Source organism: Empidonax traillii, unplaced genomic scaffold, assembly GCF_003031625.1.
Source record: "Empidonax traillii isolate 1590-97213 ecotype Southwest subspecies unplaced genomic scaffold, ASM303162v1 scaffold968:size590757, whole genome shotgun sequence".
Lineage (NCBI taxonomy): Eukaryota > Metazoa > Chordata > Aves > Passeriformes > Tyrannidae > Empidonax > Empidonax traillii.
The window spans coordinates 127,595-146,749 of record NW_020956161.1 but is presented as its reverse complement, the minus strand read 5'-3'; the positions used below and the strand labels follow the sequence as shown (position 1 = coordinate 146,749).

At 36.3% G+C, this 19,155-nt stretch overlaps 1 protein-coding gene and 1 non-coding gene across 2 annotated transcripts in view; both read left to right on the top strand.

The window, feature by feature from the left end:
- LOC114067798 (membrane-associated guanylate kinase, WW and PDZ domain-containing protein 2-like) overlaps positions 1 to 19,155 on the top strand; it is a gene marked incomplete at its 5' end in the record, with an annotated part of 514,387 nt that overhangs the window by 420,661 nt on the left and 74,571 nt on the right. Inside the window, 3 exons of the mRNA XM_027903479.1 lie at positions 1,344 to 1,375; positions 6,203 to 6,392; positions 16,949 to 16,990. Coding sequence (XP_027759280.1) covers positions 1,344 to 1,375; positions 6,203 to 6,392; positions 16,949 to 16,990 — 264 coding nt within the window. The remainder of the gene's footprint in view (positions 1 to 1,343; positions 1,376 to 6,202; positions 6,393 to 16,948; positions 16,991 to 19,155) is intronic.
- Positions 4,588 to 4,659, top strand: TRNAN-GUU. The gene has a single exon. It is a non-coding gene; the product is annotated as a tRNA-Asn (tRNA).

Here is a 19,155-nt window from a genome sequence, read left to right as displayed (position 1 = left end):
ATTTTTTCCAATATACTTTTTTTCTTCTTAAAAGCACTATCAGCTTATAAATCAGCATTACTGAACAGCCAGTGTTTCACTACAAGTGGCTCAAGTACTTTTACACTGCAAGATATTTCAGTTGAAATGAATTCGGTATCGTGGCAGAAAAATTTACCTCATTATCACAGAATTCTAGGAACCTTAACTGCTATACACAAATAAAATTCCTGTTGTGATTTGTCTGTAGAAAGATATTATCCTAGTGCTTTCATGATTTTAATTTTCTTTCTGGACTCACCTTAGAAAAATAAATTATGAAGTCAGTACTACTCTTCCAGCTGAATTCATTTTTTAAATGAAAGAGCAGCCTTCCTATTAGATATCTCAGTTTAAACCCCCTTTCTGTTTCTGACAAAACAAATGAATTCTTTGTTATTAGCTTTTAATCTTACCTAGGAAGGTCCACTGAGGGTTTTTTTAACCTGCTATCAAAATGAGAATGAGTTTTTTAATGAAAGACATGCTGAACGCTGGTATTTTGAAAAGTGTCTCCCAATATCCTTTGAAATGTTTCTTTTTATTTCATACTTGGAAAGGTTTTTAACGTTGTGCTGCATAAGATCAGAACAATGTTTACAATGATTGTTTCAAATTATTTTATGAAAAAGACATATCCAGAGTTTTAAACGTTTATAAGCTATGATAGTTCAAATTCAGGAAAGTCACCAAAGCAAGTTATCAGTCAGTCAATAACTAAGGAAAAGGAGATAACTACTTGTGTAAAAGAGGTAGCCATGTTTCACCACTTGCTAACTATGACCAAAAAGCAGAACAGTATCAAAACAAGCAATCCTCCCAAGACTTGGCCACTTTATCTAGACTGATGAAACAGTTATTTTTCTCCGGGCTTTTCTTCTAAAAAAATCTCTTGTATTATTAGGTTTTGTTGATGGGATGTTCTGAATGCTTCTTCCTAAAGGTGCGACTGCATTTGACACATCAATACCAGGTCATTTGGTGTCTTATCCAATGTCCAGCAAGACATTTGGAAGTCCTTTTGCTTAGTTCTTTTAATTTCAACCTAATCCCATGCTGTTTGTAAAGTATGGCAATGATCTTAATAGCTCCACTTGCATATATATATATATGTATGTGTGTGTATATATATATATATATTTCTATGTATTTTTTCTTAGAAATTATCCCTTGTGTTTTGTGTTTTTACCCCTTGTGTGTAGAGAATTTTCATATGTACCTATATTATCTACAGACCTGAATGAGAATGGGAGCATAGACACCACTTAGCCTCCACTCTTTATGCATCAGAAAAAGCTGCTAACATTATTTTTTGTTTATTTCAGGTTTCTTTTCTCCATGGAAAACTCCAAAGCCTGTAAGTTCGCTTTCAAAATTATACTCATTGAGTTCATAAGATGACAGTAATTCAAAGCAAATTTCTGTAGACTTTCATCTAACCCTCCTGTTCCTAGCTCATGAGACACTTCTCAGCAGTGCCCCTGGTGACACAGCATCAGGGGTGGCCTCTCTGGTAAGCTCTGAAGGTCTGTTGAGTTGGAGTCTGCCAGCAGTGATCTGGAGAAAGGAACACCTCAATGTTAACATGGGTGTCAAGAAACAGAAATGCAGTGGCTCAAGAATAAAGGGTCTGGAGGAGAAGGCAGCAGAAGTTTGCAAATTCTTTGAAGTGAACAACATGCACGTTTTCTGGTTTAAAAGTGGCTTGAGTTTAACATCCTCAAAGTCATTGTTATTCTTTCTTGCACAGTCGATCTAGAGCTGCAAATGGTCACACTTCAAGTGAGAGTTTTGACTAGACAACTTACTGAGGTGCCTTCTAATCAACTTTTCTGTGTTTCTATGATTTTTGACATTAAAACCCAAGGTATAAATACTTTTCCTAGTGTAAGATTGCAAGAAATGATTGTATATATTCTGTTGACACCACATTATACAATTTTTTGAAGTTGTGACAACATTCACAGTATAAAAAGAAATCATAGACTACTATTTTGGTTGTCTGGTTTGTTTTATTTTTATCGAGTTTTGTTTGGTTTTTTTGTTTGTTTGTTGTGGGTTTTTTTTAGTTTGGAGGGTTTTTTTGAGATTGTACAGACCTTAAAGAGGGCTTAACTCTTATAAGAGTTGTGTAGAGGGAAATAGAGACCTGACTATGCCTGAAGGCTTCTAAGAGCCATAGGAATAACAATAACAATGTCTTTTGAAGGAACTTACAGCTTTCTTATTGAGGGGCAGGCAGGGGAAGTATGTTGAATCTGAAGAACTTCACATACTCTCATATTGGATCATGGCATGCTTAATGTATACCAAAATAATTTTTGTAGCCTGTCAAATAGAAATAACACTTAATTAATCAGCTGATATAACTCTATCAGACTACTTCAGCTTGTGATGCTTTTGCTGTAAAAGCCTAGGGGATGTATGCAATACACTGGAATAAGTATTGCATAAGCTGCTTTATTCATCTATGTAGCAGGACATTTGTGCAAATAAATCAGACTATTCAGGGCTAGCTTGTTCTCACCAGTTTGCAGTTCCTGTCTGTCTGTGGCATTCAGCTTTTAATCTCAAGTACAAAGTGAGGCAATAGAGAACTTGGAGCTTACTTATTAAAGATCCACTTTCAAATACCTCCTATTGTCCATACTTAGCTTCTTTATGTACACGTCAAATATATAAATATCAGCATAATGATGATGATTTTCTGCACGGGTTTGTAATATAAACTTCATGCTTGAGTACTACTTGCCAGTAATCAGAATATAGGAAAACAACCTGAGTGATGCATTTTTTCATGCAGTGGTCTGAGGAAACCAGGGATCATGGAATAATATAATACCATTGTGTGCAGGTACTGTACACGAATGCAGGCTAACTGTTCACAGTTTCAGAGTACAAACGATTGACCAGGTTAAGGTCATGTACATTCTTCTGTCTGTCACCACTTTTAACTAGAGAAGTAGTCTAACATGAATTTCTAGTGTCCAAGACATGAAGATAAGATTGAAACCAAGTGCCCCCGCAGCACTTAGTGTCTGTAGACAGTCTGAAGCAGTAAGGCCAGCATAGGAGGTTTAGAAATCCTCCCCAGCACCACAGCACAGCCCTGTAGCTGTGTAACAGCGTAGGAAAACAGAGTAATCTGGGCTGACAGATAGTTCCTGTGGTTCCTATGTACAGACTCCATATATTATGTATGTATATATTATATATAATTATTAGTGCAAAATGACCAAAAGCAATGTCACCAAACCATTACCCAAACTTTATTTGATGCCCTGCACTCAATACCATGCCTATTCTCTTCCAAGAGTGTCTTCGTCTGTGAGCTGGCATTATGATAACTCGTGGAACACTATGAGACTATTTAACTAGTTGATATGGGTCTGGGAGATATAATTCCCCTTCTGTTTATCTGGTTATGTAGCTGGTTATGTTAGCAGTATTACCTGCAGGTAAGAATGTTTTGCTCAGTTTTTAGCTTCACACTCAAAGATATAGAACTAACGAGCAAACAAGAGTTAGGCATGTGGGACCTAGTGGGGCTTTGCCAACTGATCTGCAGTTTTCTATCCTGTCTCCAGGGAAAAGTTTGCTCATCAAAGATAATTATATTTCTCTTTCTCATTTTAAATCTTTCTTAAATATTTTAATTTTATTAGGTTTCACATTTTGAAAGAGGGGATCTATTTCGCCAACACTGTCCAAGAAATCAGGAAACTTTTACTTCTATATAGACAGGACTCCACATGTCATAGAATCATAGAATAGACTGGGTTGGAAAAGACCTCCAAGATCATCAAGTCCAACCCCTGATCCAACTTCAATTACTATAGCATGGCACTAAGGGCCACATCCAATCTCTTTTTAAAAACCTCCAGGGATGGTGAATCCACCACCTCTCTGGGTAGGCCATTCCAATGCCTGGTGTCTTTCTGCTTTATAGCAATAAGATAGGTAGTTTGGTTTCACTGACTTGTATTGGGGTTTTTTTTGATTCCTACGTGAAGGTAAACCCCAAACAAATTTCTCCAGTAATTTCTGTGATCATAATTGAATTGAGCTCAGTTCTCCTTTCCTGTTTAGACATAGGAGTCATAATCAGTTTTATTTCTGAAGACCTTTGAATTTACACTTCCTTAATGTAATTATATACTGAATATATGCCTATACATACCAGACATACTTTGTTCAGGGGTATCAGAAGTAGTACTGGGACAGTCATGTGACTTACCACAGAGTCTAATTTACACAAAATAGAGGATAAATTTATCTTGGTATAAAGGGTATCTGAAGGTGCATAAGGTACTTTCCTGTACCTAAGCTATTTCAGTGGCAGCTCAGGTATTTCCATATGTCGCTGTGTTGCACAAGATCTACATACCTTTTATATCATATCTACATACCCTCTTATATCAAATCCTAGTTGCCATCTTCTGTACCTCGCTGAAAATAAACGTGTCTTCCTTGAACAACATTGCAAGTATTGAATACAGTGTTCCATATCTTCATCATTAGTACTTAACAGACTAATACTTTCATTTCTCAACTTAAATATCACATGAGCCCCCGGTGGTCTAGGGGAAAAGACACTGCACTGTTACTGCAGAGACCCGGGTTCGATTCCCGGTCGGGGCCCCTCCCCGGGCAGATGGAGCTCGTTAGCCCATAAGGCAATCCATCCACGTCCTGAGGACCTCGCTGCCACCGTCCAAGCTCGCTTGGCCCCGGCAGATGAACCTCAGGATTAAAGGGTGGGCTCAGTTCCACGCACACTGTGTCTCACCTAAAAAATCCAATGCGCAGGCTGGAAGGTGGAAAGACTTTCCCTGGTTCTTCGTTCGCGAAGAGACTGGCCATATAAATATCACATCCAAGACTTACTAGTGCGTGAGAGTCATCCTGGGATTGACTGAGGTACCTGGATATTTCTTTTCCTCATTGTTCCAAATGAACCAGCCCTACTTAGTGCTGAAATTCTGACAGAAGCACAGCTGTAATTATAACACTGCTCTGTAAAAGAATGAGATCCTCAGCAACTTAAAATGGCCAATATTCATAATGTGTTTATTCTTAAGTATGAACCTGAGAAAGTCAGTTCTCTTGGGATATGCAGCATTGTACTTACTCAGCATGTTAAACATCTGTAGTCCACACATGAACTATTGTGATGCTGTTAATCATCAGAATAGAGTGCAAAGCCTACATGCTGAGCCAAACAGCTTCTGAAACTAAGGAGGTAAAGACTAAGGATAATCACAGAATTTGCAGACCAAGCTTGCAATAAACCTGCAATCATCTTTCTTTGATAAGGCTCTGCTGATACAACAATAGAAGTCAGTGGAATTTAGTTACAATTCAGTTTGTTTCCAAGATGTATTTTTTGTGTAATTAACATTGTTGGGTTACATGTGAGAACACACTGCTCGGGAGGCTTTACCACCCTTGTCCTCAGGAGAAGTCAAACACTCATTTCCTGGGATAAAAATTTATGTTTTTTTTAACTTAGCCTCTTCAAATAAGTTTTCTAATGCATTTTAATTAGTAACCAACTTCTTCAAAAATAAATATGTAGATCCTCAAGCCTTCTTTTGCACAGCCTGTCATATCTTCAAGCTTGATGTACTTGTGAGACTGCTGAAGTCTTTCAAAAAGCATGGACAGAGGTGTCTTTCATACACAGATAATACACTGCTGTGTACTTCTTTCCTGTAAATGGTCTGGAAGAGTTGAAAGCTTTACCCTGTGCTTGGGAACTTGGTTGGATGATGCCAATTTAATTTTTGATATAAGAAAGGAACAGTAAGAAACAGTAAGAAATTAAAAAGACTCTCTCAAACTAATGCTCACTTTTCTCTCACTGTGTTCTGTATTTTAGTGTTGAACACTAGATGCTCAAGTACCTGCTGTGATAATTTTCTCTTTGGTTTTTATTTTCTTTTTGGTTTAGTTTGGGGGTTTTTTTATTAATTTTCAGTTGAAGCTTTAAATTCTGCTCACAGTTGCAGTAATCTACTTCCCCTGTGCAGGTAACTATTTTCATGCATTCTCAGGAGATACAGCAGTAAGATCATTCAGTTGCTACTCAGTCCAGCCCTTCTTTGTTAAGCACTTTGTCTCATTGTGGAAGTCACAGTTTTTGCAAACCTTCATCTTTATTCTCTGTATGTTTTTATTCCAGATGATGGAACGATGGGAGAATCAAGGCAGCCCTCAAACAAGTGTGTCTGCTCCAGCTATGCCACAGAATATTCCCTATCCACCCGCTCTTCACAGGAGTTCATTTCCTGATTCAACAGAGGCCTTTGATCCCCGAAAACCTGACCCATATGAGCTGTATGAGAAATCAAGAGCTATTTATGAAAGTAGGCGTAAGTGAAAATCCTGCTGATCATTTAGTATTTTAAGCTTTTGCCTATGAATGTGTCACTGTTGACGTAATTTTCTGTAATTATCTTTTGTAATTTAAAGAAAGAAGCTATAAACCCAGTAAACAGAGGCCATTATAAATGATTCAAAAACTCTACACTTACTTATTTTCCCAGCTCTTGCCTAGATTCTGGTGTTTGACCTTCATAGGTGTTTTTCTCTTATATTTTTGCTCTCCTTATTTTGACTGTTAAATCCTTAGTGAAGCACAGTATATGTGCCACAATGTTTTATTGTGCTATTTTTCATCATAGTTTACCAATGTGAAGATGTGAATTTATCAAGGACAAAACAGTTTCACTTACTTTCTCTTAAAAGTGAAGTTTGTTAAAGAAATTTCAAGTGTATTTGTTTTTATAATAATGTCTTTTTCAAGTTTTCTCTTTGTCCTTGGTGGTTTGAAAGTAACCCCTACCACCAAGTACTATTTGAAAACCTATACAAAAGAGTACTGAGCCACCAAGATTTCCATCTTGATTTAATTTCTCATGCTTTTGAGGAATATATCATATATTTTTTCACAACAAGAGCATTTATTCCCTTCTTAAAGAACATTTTAACTAAAAATGTTGTTCTAAATTGTCTAGAGTTTTTGTACTTACTTATTAGGATCATTTCTTAAAAATAGTTTATTATTTTACTGAAAGCTTTTTCATCACAGTCATTACTTGCACATGCCACCTTTCAAATCATTTTATAAATTACTTGAGCCTATAGATCAAATTAGGTTATAGATTACACTTAAAATATTCCAGCTGATCCAGACTAGCCCATTAATATTATTTGAGCCCAGAGGTCTGGAATGTACAGATTTCTCCAGCATACAAAGGGATAGTCTAAAAGAAATACATTATTGCCCCAAACACAGCTTTGATGCCGTTCCTTCTTACCTTGGCCCTTATACTTTAGTTACAGCATCAACATCTCTTTTGTATTGGCTTTTGTATTTCCAATCCACAGCAGAATGGAGGAACACTAGGGTTCATTTTACATCAGTTCTAAGGGAACTCTAATCTAGTGCCTAAGCTGCATCTCGTATTCCCCACTTCTTTGCCTACTATGGCCAGGACCACCATCTTCTGCCACCATGATCCTGTTATGGGAACAATTTCAGTAGAGATTGTCATCCTAAAACTCACTTTGCATAGTCCAAACTTTTTTTTTTTTTTTTGGGGGGGCGGGGAAGGGGGAGGCAGGGGACGTGTTTGTGGGTATTTATTTATTTAATAGGTGCCTGAAATTAAGATCCAAAATTTAAATCTAAGTACTTAAATAAATTGCTGACTTTTTTGAGGAATACCAAGTATCTTATTCTCCATAAATATGGATTTGAGAACATACTTTAGACCCCTATAAAAAGGATTTAATCTTCAATTATAAACTGTTAGGTATAGGAACTAAGCTTTCCAGTGTATTTACAAATACCATGTAGCCCATGCTGGCTGGTATTTTAATATAATAAATATTGTGTATTATCAGGATACAATGTAGTATATAATGAAGATACTAGAGTAGTATCTTCCTCTGCTCCAGATGTTATTCTTGATTGGACAAGATTCTCAACACAGTGTACAAATAGAGACTATAATTTTTGAAATTTTAGAACTCTGAAGTCTGGATGAGGATGCTGTGTGGAATGGGCCACATAGGTTTGAAAGAAGTAGAACTCACTTTGAACAAAGTTTGGAAATAGTTTTCAGACATCTCTTGTCTTTCACTTTCTCATGTGCTTTAAGAGCTAGAGTAAAAAATAAAAATATTTGCCTGAGCTGAAATGCTGTTCCCCAAAGTGCAAGGATTTTGTATATGTTAAAGGGAAAATAAACCATTCCATAGTTTCTATTTGGTTCATACCTCTGCTGAAAATATACTTGGCTTCATATACTGCTTTAGGGAAAGGAAAACCCTTTGCAACTAATTACTTGCCATATGGATATCTTCTGGAGGTGAAGTAGTTTAGCAAAAATCTGTACTTTTCATCCAACATAGTCAGAACCATCTTCTGTTGTTAAAGTCATCAAGCCAAGAGTGCAGACTTGAAGCCCATTGGAATTGAAACTCCATTGAAACAAACATTTTTGTAAGACAATTAAGAAAAGGTCATCAGTGCCACGTATATAGATGAGATACACATTTATACAGCATCTTCTTTCATTTCAATCTCCAATATGAAAAGTTCTATATTAACAGAATTGCCTAAATATTAATGAAAACAAATAGGCTCGATCCATGCTTGCCCTCCATAAATTGGTTTCCCCTCCATGGGAATATAGATCAAATGTCAACTACAAAGATTGGCTTACACCCCACAAGGTTATATATTGCACCACAAGATATATTACACTATTCAATAAAGTAATTAAGTGATTAATTGTTATTCATGGGTCCCTTCTATGAGTTTTCTGAGCACTTCTTTGACCAATATGAACTCAAGTCTTTTACTTATATAATCTACTGTGTTCAGGAGCATATACTGCACCACAGGAAGAGCTTCTAACTTGTAAATTGGAGTTATGCTAAAACCTGTGTTTGAATGGTATAATTGCATTCAAGTTCTCTCTAAGAGGTAACTGGAAATTGTATACTAGCCTTTTTCAGCCAGCTACCTAGAATAATTAAAAATCATGAAGCTGCTGGGCCCAAAATAAGAAAGTGAGGGATAGAAAGCAAGACTACAGTAATCACTCCTCCCAGACTTCCAGCAATGTCCCATCTTCCAGCTAATCCTGAAAATTTAATTGTTCTCTTACAGCTCCATCCCTTCAGCATTTTCTCAAAGCCTTGATTCCCAACCAGATCTTGTGTGTAATCATTCATATCCTTTAGTCATAAGTAGCTGCCTGCAGACCTCTTTTCTCCCTGACATTTTTCTTTCATGAATGCCATAAGCACACATCTTAGCAAATTCAATTTGTCAAGCCTTTGATTGCTTTTGTTCTCTACATAGTGCTACTGTTTTCTGAAAAAAGAAGCAACAGGAAGGAAATCCATTACTGAGTCAAGTATCTGTCATCTAATTTGAGTATATAGGAGGGAGAGTTTCAAGACAATAAAGTTTCCTACCATATGGCACTGTCAGGTTGGTTATCTTTGGTAAGGGCATACCCTAAAAGTGCACAGGAAAAGTTCAGCTACTTCATTTTTTAAGTACTTCTTATCTCAAAGTAAGTTTGTCTTATCTCCTGGTAAGACCTTCTTTTCATCTTCATCTTCTACAAATAGGGCAAAGAAGTGAGCAATCATGACCTGGACAATACAAAAAGAAAGAGGGTGCTAGATTTTTGTTTCTCTTACAGTTAATCTCTGTAACTAAACAGTTTTCAGAGCTGTAGCTCTGAATTTCCACAGATCCTTTAATTAGAGAGTCTCCTGCAGTCAGCACTCACCAGGACCTCATCAAAGCCTCCTGCTCCCCGATCAGGGAGTTAAGCAAGTTATGCATCACAGTGTAGTTCTGTGAGGAGAACAAGAGACATGACTCAAAGCAGAGCAAGAGCTAGACCTGAGAAGCCTGATTTACAGGATTTTGCTATAGCTCATCCCTACCTAAAGTAAGCAGGAAGCCTCAATGAAAAAGGATGATTTTCATTCTGGATGAGATGTTTTTCCACCTAAGGAATGTGAAGAACCTTCAAGACCTGTGTGATAGGGAGATTTCAATTTTTAATGATGACATATGAATTATAAAGGACTACTGCTTCTGCATAGGAAACAATTTTATAGAGACAATCAAATGGTGTATTAGTACAAAACCAGAGTGCAACTCAATTCTGTAAGTCATAGCACCTGGAAAAGTTGTTTGTCACGAGTTAGCTGTTACCTGTCAGTTCCTACCTCCTACCTGTCACCTGCCTCTGCTGTCACCCATGAACTGTGCTCAAAGCCAAAAAAGTAGCTAAAAAAGGAGAATAAGGTGCTTCTAAGGACTGAGGAAGATTACCACATCATCTAGAACAACTGCTTAAAAGCAAAAAGAGGGAAATTGTTTTCTGCTTTCTTTCTTTCCCATGTCTCTGTCTCTGCTTTTCTTTTTCTTATTTTCTTGTTTTGTTTTTTTTCCTCTCTTCCCCCCTCCCCTCTTATTTCTTTTTTATGGTGAAGAGGAGCTATGTAAGTTTCTACTGTGACATTGTGTCACTAAATTCAGAAATAAAGGAGAAAACCTGCTCAAATAATACTTTTTCCTTTTTTCTATCCAAATATTAATTCTAGGCAAATCCTTTAACTCCTTTCTCCTTAAGAAAACTATGAGATTGTAAGTGACAGTGTGACTCTGCTGATAACTATGAAAGTAAGGTACAGAAGCTAGAAAATGGAATAACAAATCAGGAATTTACTATTAATGAAAAAAATTATTATTTGATACACAGCAGTTGTTACAGCTGTGACTGGAGCTCCGTAGTTATCTTTGTGACAATTCATTCTCCTGAATTTTACATTTTTGCCTTTATAAATTCTCCTTATCCTCTCTTATATTTTATATTGAACTCTGTTTATTGTAAATTCACAGTTTATAACAAACTTTGTTCAGAGGCCCCTGTAGGCAGACATTAGTCAGACAGGCAACACAAAGCTGTTGGGAATCATAATGCCATAATATTTCTCTAGTTATAAAATGTATAAAAGAAATCTGACTTTATATTCCTCTAAGGAAAGCAGTAAAATAAAACATTTTTTACAGTGATTAGGTTACATTTGTCCTTCAGTTAGTGTGGTAGCCAAGACTGGTGATGTGACACAGAAATGCCAGTAGGAAGAATGAGAAGCTAGTGATAAGCTCTCATTAAAAGTGAAATCTGAACAATTACAGTTTCACCTTTAACTGGAAGCACAAAGATTACTTTCTTCAAAATCTCCCATGTTATTTTCTCCTCTGACCACAGTATTGAGAATTTCCCACGTCCCTTTCAAATCTATCAGCTGTTTTATGCACTGCAATTTTTTTTGCTGCCAGAGATTTAGACAAACTGGAAAAGAACCAAAAAGCAAAGATCACCAACAGCTGTGAAATATGTAAATAGCAAACGTATTATCATAATTAGCCTCCATAAATACGGTGGTTTCTTATGCAGACTTTTAAGTACCCTTCCCTAAGGGTTACAGACAAGCAGCCCAGTAGATATTCACAGGCTACCTTTCCTCTGGAGTATCACTGCAGGTATTCAGCACAGGTATGCCTTAAGGTAGGAAAGTTTTGTCAGATAGCATTATACTAACTCATAGTGTGTAACTTTGAAAATACCAATCTTGCAGAAAAATACTAAGGCAATCAAGGTTTCCTAAATTTGATAATCATGGAACATGAAAAAAAATATGAGGTGTCTAGAACTGAATGCATTATCACCTCAGGGGTTCTATGGTGTAGTCTACAGAATTTTCCTGCCAGTGCTTGTTGGCTGAAGAGCTACGCAGTTACATTCTTAAAAACTGAAGGAAATTTTTCCCATAATTGTTACTAAAAATTTTTTTAGACAGTATTTTCATGACAAAAAAAAATTTTCCTCTTAAGAATTTTTCCCATTTTTGCTAATTTCTGGTCTAAAAAAAATTTATATTTTATTTATCAGGCTTTGAAATATATATATATACGCATATAATATATGTGCAGATGTATATATACATTGAACTATGAAGACATTAAATATATTAAATACATTCTGAAGTATCCTATAAAGGGTTTTTTTTAATGGGTAAAGGGTTTGGGACTATAAATTAGAAAATCAGGTTCTAGTTTCAAATCTTCCTTGAGCTCAGTTTACAATATCTTTCAATATTTCTATTCACCACTTGATGCCCTTTATGTCAGTAAGTCATGCCTGCCTTCACTTAGTAAATAAAAGTATTGGGAAATTGCTAATTAAGACATATTATCATCAAACTACTTCTTGACCAGAGTATGAGCAACTGAGTTATAAGAAGGTAATTTCTGAAAGCAATTGCCAAACAGCTCATGTTGGTGTTTTCTTTGCATCTATTGCTACTCCAAGCAACAGCATAGAAAAAGTCTAAGAACTTATATTACTAAATGAATGTAATCCTTTCTTTTTAATAAGAGATCATACATAATGGGAAGGAAGGAAATTTATCAGTCCAATGTCAAATATTTTTGTATTGTTCGTCACTGAAGAAAAAGTTACTCGCCATGACAAAATGGATTTGTTGCTTACAAGAACTGACAGTGAAACCAAAAGCATTTTCAATTGGAATTATAACATCATCACAGTACCAGGGACATAAAATGATTTGATTGTTGAATTGCAAAGTAGGTCCCAAATGGCCTCTGCTAATATGAAGTGTCAGTTTTACAGCTGATGGCAGTATTAAAGATGCAGTACTCCTTTCTCTTTAACAATTTACACTTTACTAAAAGGTATACAAATAGATTTTGATCTGCAAAGTGGCAGTGTGTGCTTAAGAAGTCAAAGTAATAATTTAAGAAAACTGACTTGCAGGCATTCAGGGATTTGCCACAGGTGCATGAGACAAATGGGCTCTGCATTGCATGTGTGCTGTGTCAAACTGCTGACTGCACAGCTCTGGAAAGGACGTTGCAGCGTGATCACATTCATTCCTTTCATTTGTGAAACTCTTGTTTACCTAAAAAGCATGGCTAGTACTAAGATGCTGAAATATAATTGTACCCTAGTGATAGTTTTGTTCCATGTGTTTAGCATTTAACAAAGTCTGAACTAGAAAATAACAGTATGGAAAATAGATATTACCATCTCTACCTTTCATCAACATAATTCTCCCTCCAGAGAATACCAGTGGCTCCACTGGTGCAAATAAGAATATCCTTGTGTCATGTTGTGTGTGAATTGTGCTCCTATGGCTCTATCTTGACAACAAAGAAACCTTCTATTTTCACCACTGATTTCATTTAAATCAAAATTGTGTCCCAGCTTGTCTATTGCTATTCTCTTTTCACAAATATTTTGCAGTTTGCAATGTAAAACATGAGTGTAATTTACTAAATGTGCAGATGTGCAAGCTTTTTACTATGCTATCTTCTAAGAGCAGAACTAATCTTGGCTTTGCCTTCATTATAGAATGGTTATCATAGAATGGTTTGGGTTGGAAGGGACTGAAAGATCATCTGCTTCCTGCCCCCAAATGTTGATGTATAGCAAGATTCTTCAAAATGCACAGCTGCATCCTCGTTCTCCAGAGCACACGGAGTCCTCCCCATGGTGGAGATTAATTTTGGTTATAGTTATACACAAGTTGCAATTAAGAATAATTCTTAGTTTTACTTTCCCGATTCTTCTTTCTAGGACAGGTTAGCTGAAGTTAAGAAAAAAAAACAAAACAAAAACAAACAAAACAAAACAAACAAACAAACAAAAAACGAAATAAGCAAATTTACTGAGTATTTTATTATTCATTCAAGCTTACTTTATAACTATTTCATTGCTATTTCACATGAAAGGCTACAAGGCTACAGCTACTCACGGCAATGCAGCTGCAGAAGTTCAACCAGAAAGGCTTCACATGGAGAATACAGAAAACTTATGTCATCATTTTAAAACTTTCTGCACTTTGAAAGCCTGTTGATGATAGCAGTGTTGAGTAGTCTCCTCTCTTTATCCTGACCTCTCCAAAATTGTCTCCTGCTGCCTCATTTCCTATGAGGTGGAGGCAGGATGTTTAACATATTAGAAAAATTTCTATTAAAAGTTTAGAAAATGTCAAAATTAATTCAGTAATAAATAAATAGAAGGTTTCAAATTGCCTTGTATAAAAGTTAGTTTCCTATAAAAAACTAATTGACAGATTTTTATAAAACAAAGCTTGCTAGAGTCTCTCAGTATTCTGGTAAAATTACCAGTTCAAACAGTTTGTTCTTAGCAGAGAAAGACACAAGGACAGATGAGGAGCAGCACCAGCAGTCCTTCCTCTTCACTTGGAAGTTGCTTTTGTGTAGGGTCTTTGAGCCCAGAACTATGTGAGTTTTGAAAAAAAAAAAAAAACTTATCTCTGCATTTGAAATGTGGAGACATTGCTAATTCATTCCCTTCTTATATGCTAAATGTTCTACACAGATCTTTCCTCTTTTGAGTTTTCTGCTAGTTGCCAACAGTTTGGCTTGTCACATGAGTGCAGCTCTCTAGAGTTTATATTCTGTTTTTCAAAGCAAAATAATTATGTCAGTGACATAATCACAATTATCCTATACTGCACAGAGACCCATACTGCTGACAGCAGATTCTTCCTAAAATGAACATTGCTTTGTGTTTACCAAAAACACAAGTCTGCACTTAGGTTTGTCTTTCTGGTGATCATACATTAAAAAACTTTAAGGCTTGATTCAATGTCTTCAGCGCAGCACAGTTCCAAGTTTTGTGTGTGTGAAGTCCTACACTACAACGAAAACACATGCTAGATGCTGAATGCCTGATAACAAGATGATAATTAACTCTCTTCATGATACTCTGCATGAAGCTCTGCAAGGAAGAGGAACAAAAGCTGTATCAGACTTCATCAGACTAGCTTGGAAGGAAACTACCTCATTGACAGGCACTTTTGCTTGATCACAGACAATAGTTCACAAAAAAAGACACTGCTAACTTAATTAAAATACATGGCTGTACGTCTTGACAGAGCAAGTCGTTCTCTGCTTTGTCACAGTTTGAGCATGGTGGTGTTTCTTTCACTTTGCTGTTTGAGGCCAGTTCTGGGGGATATTAGGATGACTGCAAGCAGAAATGGAAACACAGAATGAAACAATCTCAGAGCAGCTCCAAAGAACAATTCAAGCTGAGTGACCAAGAGAAAAAACTTATGTCTTTTCAAACCTAAAAGCTTATGGAGACTATCAAGATAAAATTGCCTTCTGTACATTAAAATCATTCTGTCTCTTTTAAGAATTCCATTAAAATCTTGAAAGGCTGTGAGTAAAAAAATCATTTCTCCAAGTTTGCAGTAGAGTGGCATCAGCTTCAAAGGGTTGGGGTTTTTTTTTTCAGGATTTGTTCTGGTGGAATATTTTACGTTTAGATAGCACCTCTCACCTGAATGATCCCAAATCGCTGTACAAAATCTGAAGTATGTGAAGGAATTACCTCCTTTAACCATCAAAGTAAAGATGTGTAGCCACCTATAAACTAAAACAGCGTAGCCCACATGGCACAACTCAACACAGAGGGGGAACACAAATACAACAGGAACACCGAATCCAAGGGGAAGTCCCCATCTAGTAAACCTGAATTTGGACAGGTCATGGTTGTTATATAAATATTCTTACCAAAAGAGTCGTAAGACTTTCAATGGTTCCATTTTCATTTCTGGGAAAATGTCTTTGCTCTAGAGCAACTGGTTCAGTATTGTGAACTGTGAATTACTCAGCTGCTGCCATTTACAGCCCATGCTGCCTTTAGGAAGCAATCCACCGGAAGGCAGGTGGCTTTAGTCCAAATTCTTTCAAAGTGGTACAGAGCTTCCACAGAAGTATCTCACCACATAGACTCACATATTTCCAGAAGACTTGGCCAAAATTGCTGGCCTACAGTGCATTCTCTGGCTTCTTTCTGCCTGGAACTACCTACTTAGAATATTAAATCCACACCTGTCTTCCTTCTGTCTCAGAAAGATAATAGTTACTCATAGGTTGCATCACTATTCTACAAATGCTCATCTGAAAGACCTTACCCTGTTTATACTATGAAATATGCATGGAATGATACTCTGGTTTAGAGTCACATGAATGCATTAGTGCTTTCTTTGCCCTTTTGTTGTGGGTAGGCCAATGGATGGCCACCTCTGGTTTGGAACGTTTTGCAATTCATTCTGGATGCTGCCAAGACAATAAAAAAGAAATTCTTATTCGGAATGTTGTGAAATCAGCAAAGGAAGCATGACTGAATTCAGCTAGGGACCCATTCCTGATTCCTCTAATGTCAGCAAAGTAGTTTTATATGAAAACAAAACAGTTATTTGCTGTGTTTCGTCTAGTGAAATACAAATACTTTGAAATTACCTGCATGAAAAATATGTTAAAGGGATTTGTCTGCATTTGCCTTCACATACAATCAGTTGTTGTTATTGGCAGTGTACATCCCTCTGGCAAACTCTTACTCTTCTTGATGATGAGACATTTTTCAGTTGTGTTGTATAAGGGCAGTGGTCAAGTCATCTAAACAGAGCCATTAAACTTTCCCTTTTATTGCTGTACTTAAATAAGGACAAATATTGTCACTAATTTTCACAGCTTAAACCACACTAACAATTTTATCTTCATCAGAACCTATGTTATGTTGAAGAAACATTACCATCTTACCATCTGTTTCACTTTGCATAGAAATGGACAGGGAGGTCTTCAGCTAGCAGGAATATTATATGTACCACCTAGAAAGTGAAGAAGGAGGGGAGAAGAAAAAAATTGCAAGAAAAAGTAGAAATTGCACTTTAGTAATTCAAAACACAGCAGAGAAGTTTATTCTGCATCTTTAAATAACTTGAGAAATGTATTTCATCTTTAATTCCCCATTTTCCTATTTAGAACAAGTGCTGCCCAGGACTGGTTTTCGAGCGGATTCCTCTGGCAAGTATTCTTCAGCCTTTGTTGTTCTGTAAATTAGTTGTCCTTCATTTTATGTTTTAGTTATCCTTCTTTCTTTATCATTTCTCCAGATAATAGCCAGTCATGACTACCCAGTCACCATTTTATTTTGTATGATTCTTGTGGGGCTATGGAATGCTAACTCTAAACCTTTTTATAACAGATTTGCATTTTGAGAAAAGAAAAACGTTTCTTTTTCCTCAGTCAATTTTTGTGTATGTTTTACTGTGTTTTATGTGTATTTTCATACATTAGTGTTCAATCTTTAGCATAAAAATGTATCCCTAGAACTCATGCCCAATCTGAACTTAAGCAATACTTTTTGTAAAACTCAGTTTAATTCTATCCCCTACGTATGCCTCGGGCTGTAAAAATGTAAAGTAAAAACTTTCAAAATCAAGAGATTTTTGGGGTGTTTGAATCAACACTGGTCTGGTAAAATGGCAGTGGACTTCTTTAAAAACCAGCAACAGTTAAAACTGGCATCCAATACCAAAAAAAAGGTTACCTTGACAATCCCAGTAAAGTCTTTTCAAGTCCTACACAGTTTGGACAGAGATCCTAAATGAAATATGATATTGGCCTAGTTTTGCATAGCCCAGTAGGGTTTATACATTGAGTAACTGTGTTAGCACACCAATTTATTTCTTTTTTTTGCTTTGAAGACTTTCATACTGAAATCTCTATTTGCCAGCTTTCCTCTCTGTAGATATCAGGAGGAAATATGAATGTTTTTTTAAAAAGCTACTCTCACTGTAGACCAGCAGACCTATGACTGTTGTCAAGCTTTTCACATCTTTCAAGAGCATCTGAAACTCAGATGAAGTTATTGTAGTTTTGTGTCAATCACAATTCACAATTTCTAATTGCTTATGTGAAAAAAAAAATCTTCACCATCTTCAGCACGGGAATCCTAATTAGTTTTTTGTTTTAGCAGATGAGTTGAGTACACCCAAAAAGACTGTAAAATTATCACAGCAAAGCTCTTCATATTTGCTTTAATTGCAATATGGAAGAGATTTAATTAAAAAAAAATTCTATATCAACATTTACAGCATCATCCCAAATACCAGGTTTAACACTGTAAAATGACATAGTACTTGTTCATCTTGACTCACAAAAAAATCAGTTTATCACCTTCAGGGATATATTTTCTCAACATTAAAGAAATAGTTGCATGTACGTTAATCAGTGTGTAATTCACCTACCTATTCAGGTGAATACAGTACAGAAAGCTATCTCAGAGCAGATAGTCACATCTTCACCTGTAAGACCTCATTACTGTTCAGTAACAATCTATTCTGGTACCATTACATTTAAAGTAAATTCCCTGTTGTCCAGGGACCAGAAAGCAGAATTTCCCCATGCTCTTTACCATCCCCACAGTGCAGCAATGATCAGATCACAGCTTGCCCAATACCATTCTCAAAGTCATGGGGGAGCCAGCTGATTTTATAACCTAGCAAAGTGAATTGGTGTGGTTTTTTGTCTTCTAGGCTAAATTATCAGTTAAGAAAATTTTCTTTTTCACAAAAAGGAAGAAACTAAATTCTATAACTGTAAAAAAAAAGAATGAAGTTACCAGCAGGCAAAGTTAAAGTTCTTATTCTAACATAAATGTGTAGGGAAGCAAAGAGGAACAGGGAACCTTGTTATTCTGCACAGAATACCCTTTTATATGATCAAAAATATTGACTTCAGGTGAAACTCTCCTTTTGATGAAACTAGTAGGAGACAGGACATTAAGGTGTATTAAATTGACAGGAAGGATAAGCTGTGTTAATTCAGTATTGGCTTGACTCCCATGTCTGCAACCTATTCATTTCTTCTTACTTGACATGAACCACAAGGTGCTAATCTAGGTTAGCAAGAGAAAAAAAAAAAGACACATTTTCCATGATGAAGTTATATTAACCAACAGTTTGTGGTACACTGCAAGGCACAGGAGCATAATTTGCTGTAAGTTGAGGTAATTTTCTCTGTATGATCAACTGAAAATCTACTCCAGCAAGAAAACCCAAAATTTGGTCTATCTAACAATCCTTTGTGAGGAAAAAGAAAAGTACCGGAGTCCTGGAGAAGTGAACACTGGGGGAATATCAGGTGAAATGTAATCATTTACGTGGGTAAGAACACATGATCAGTGT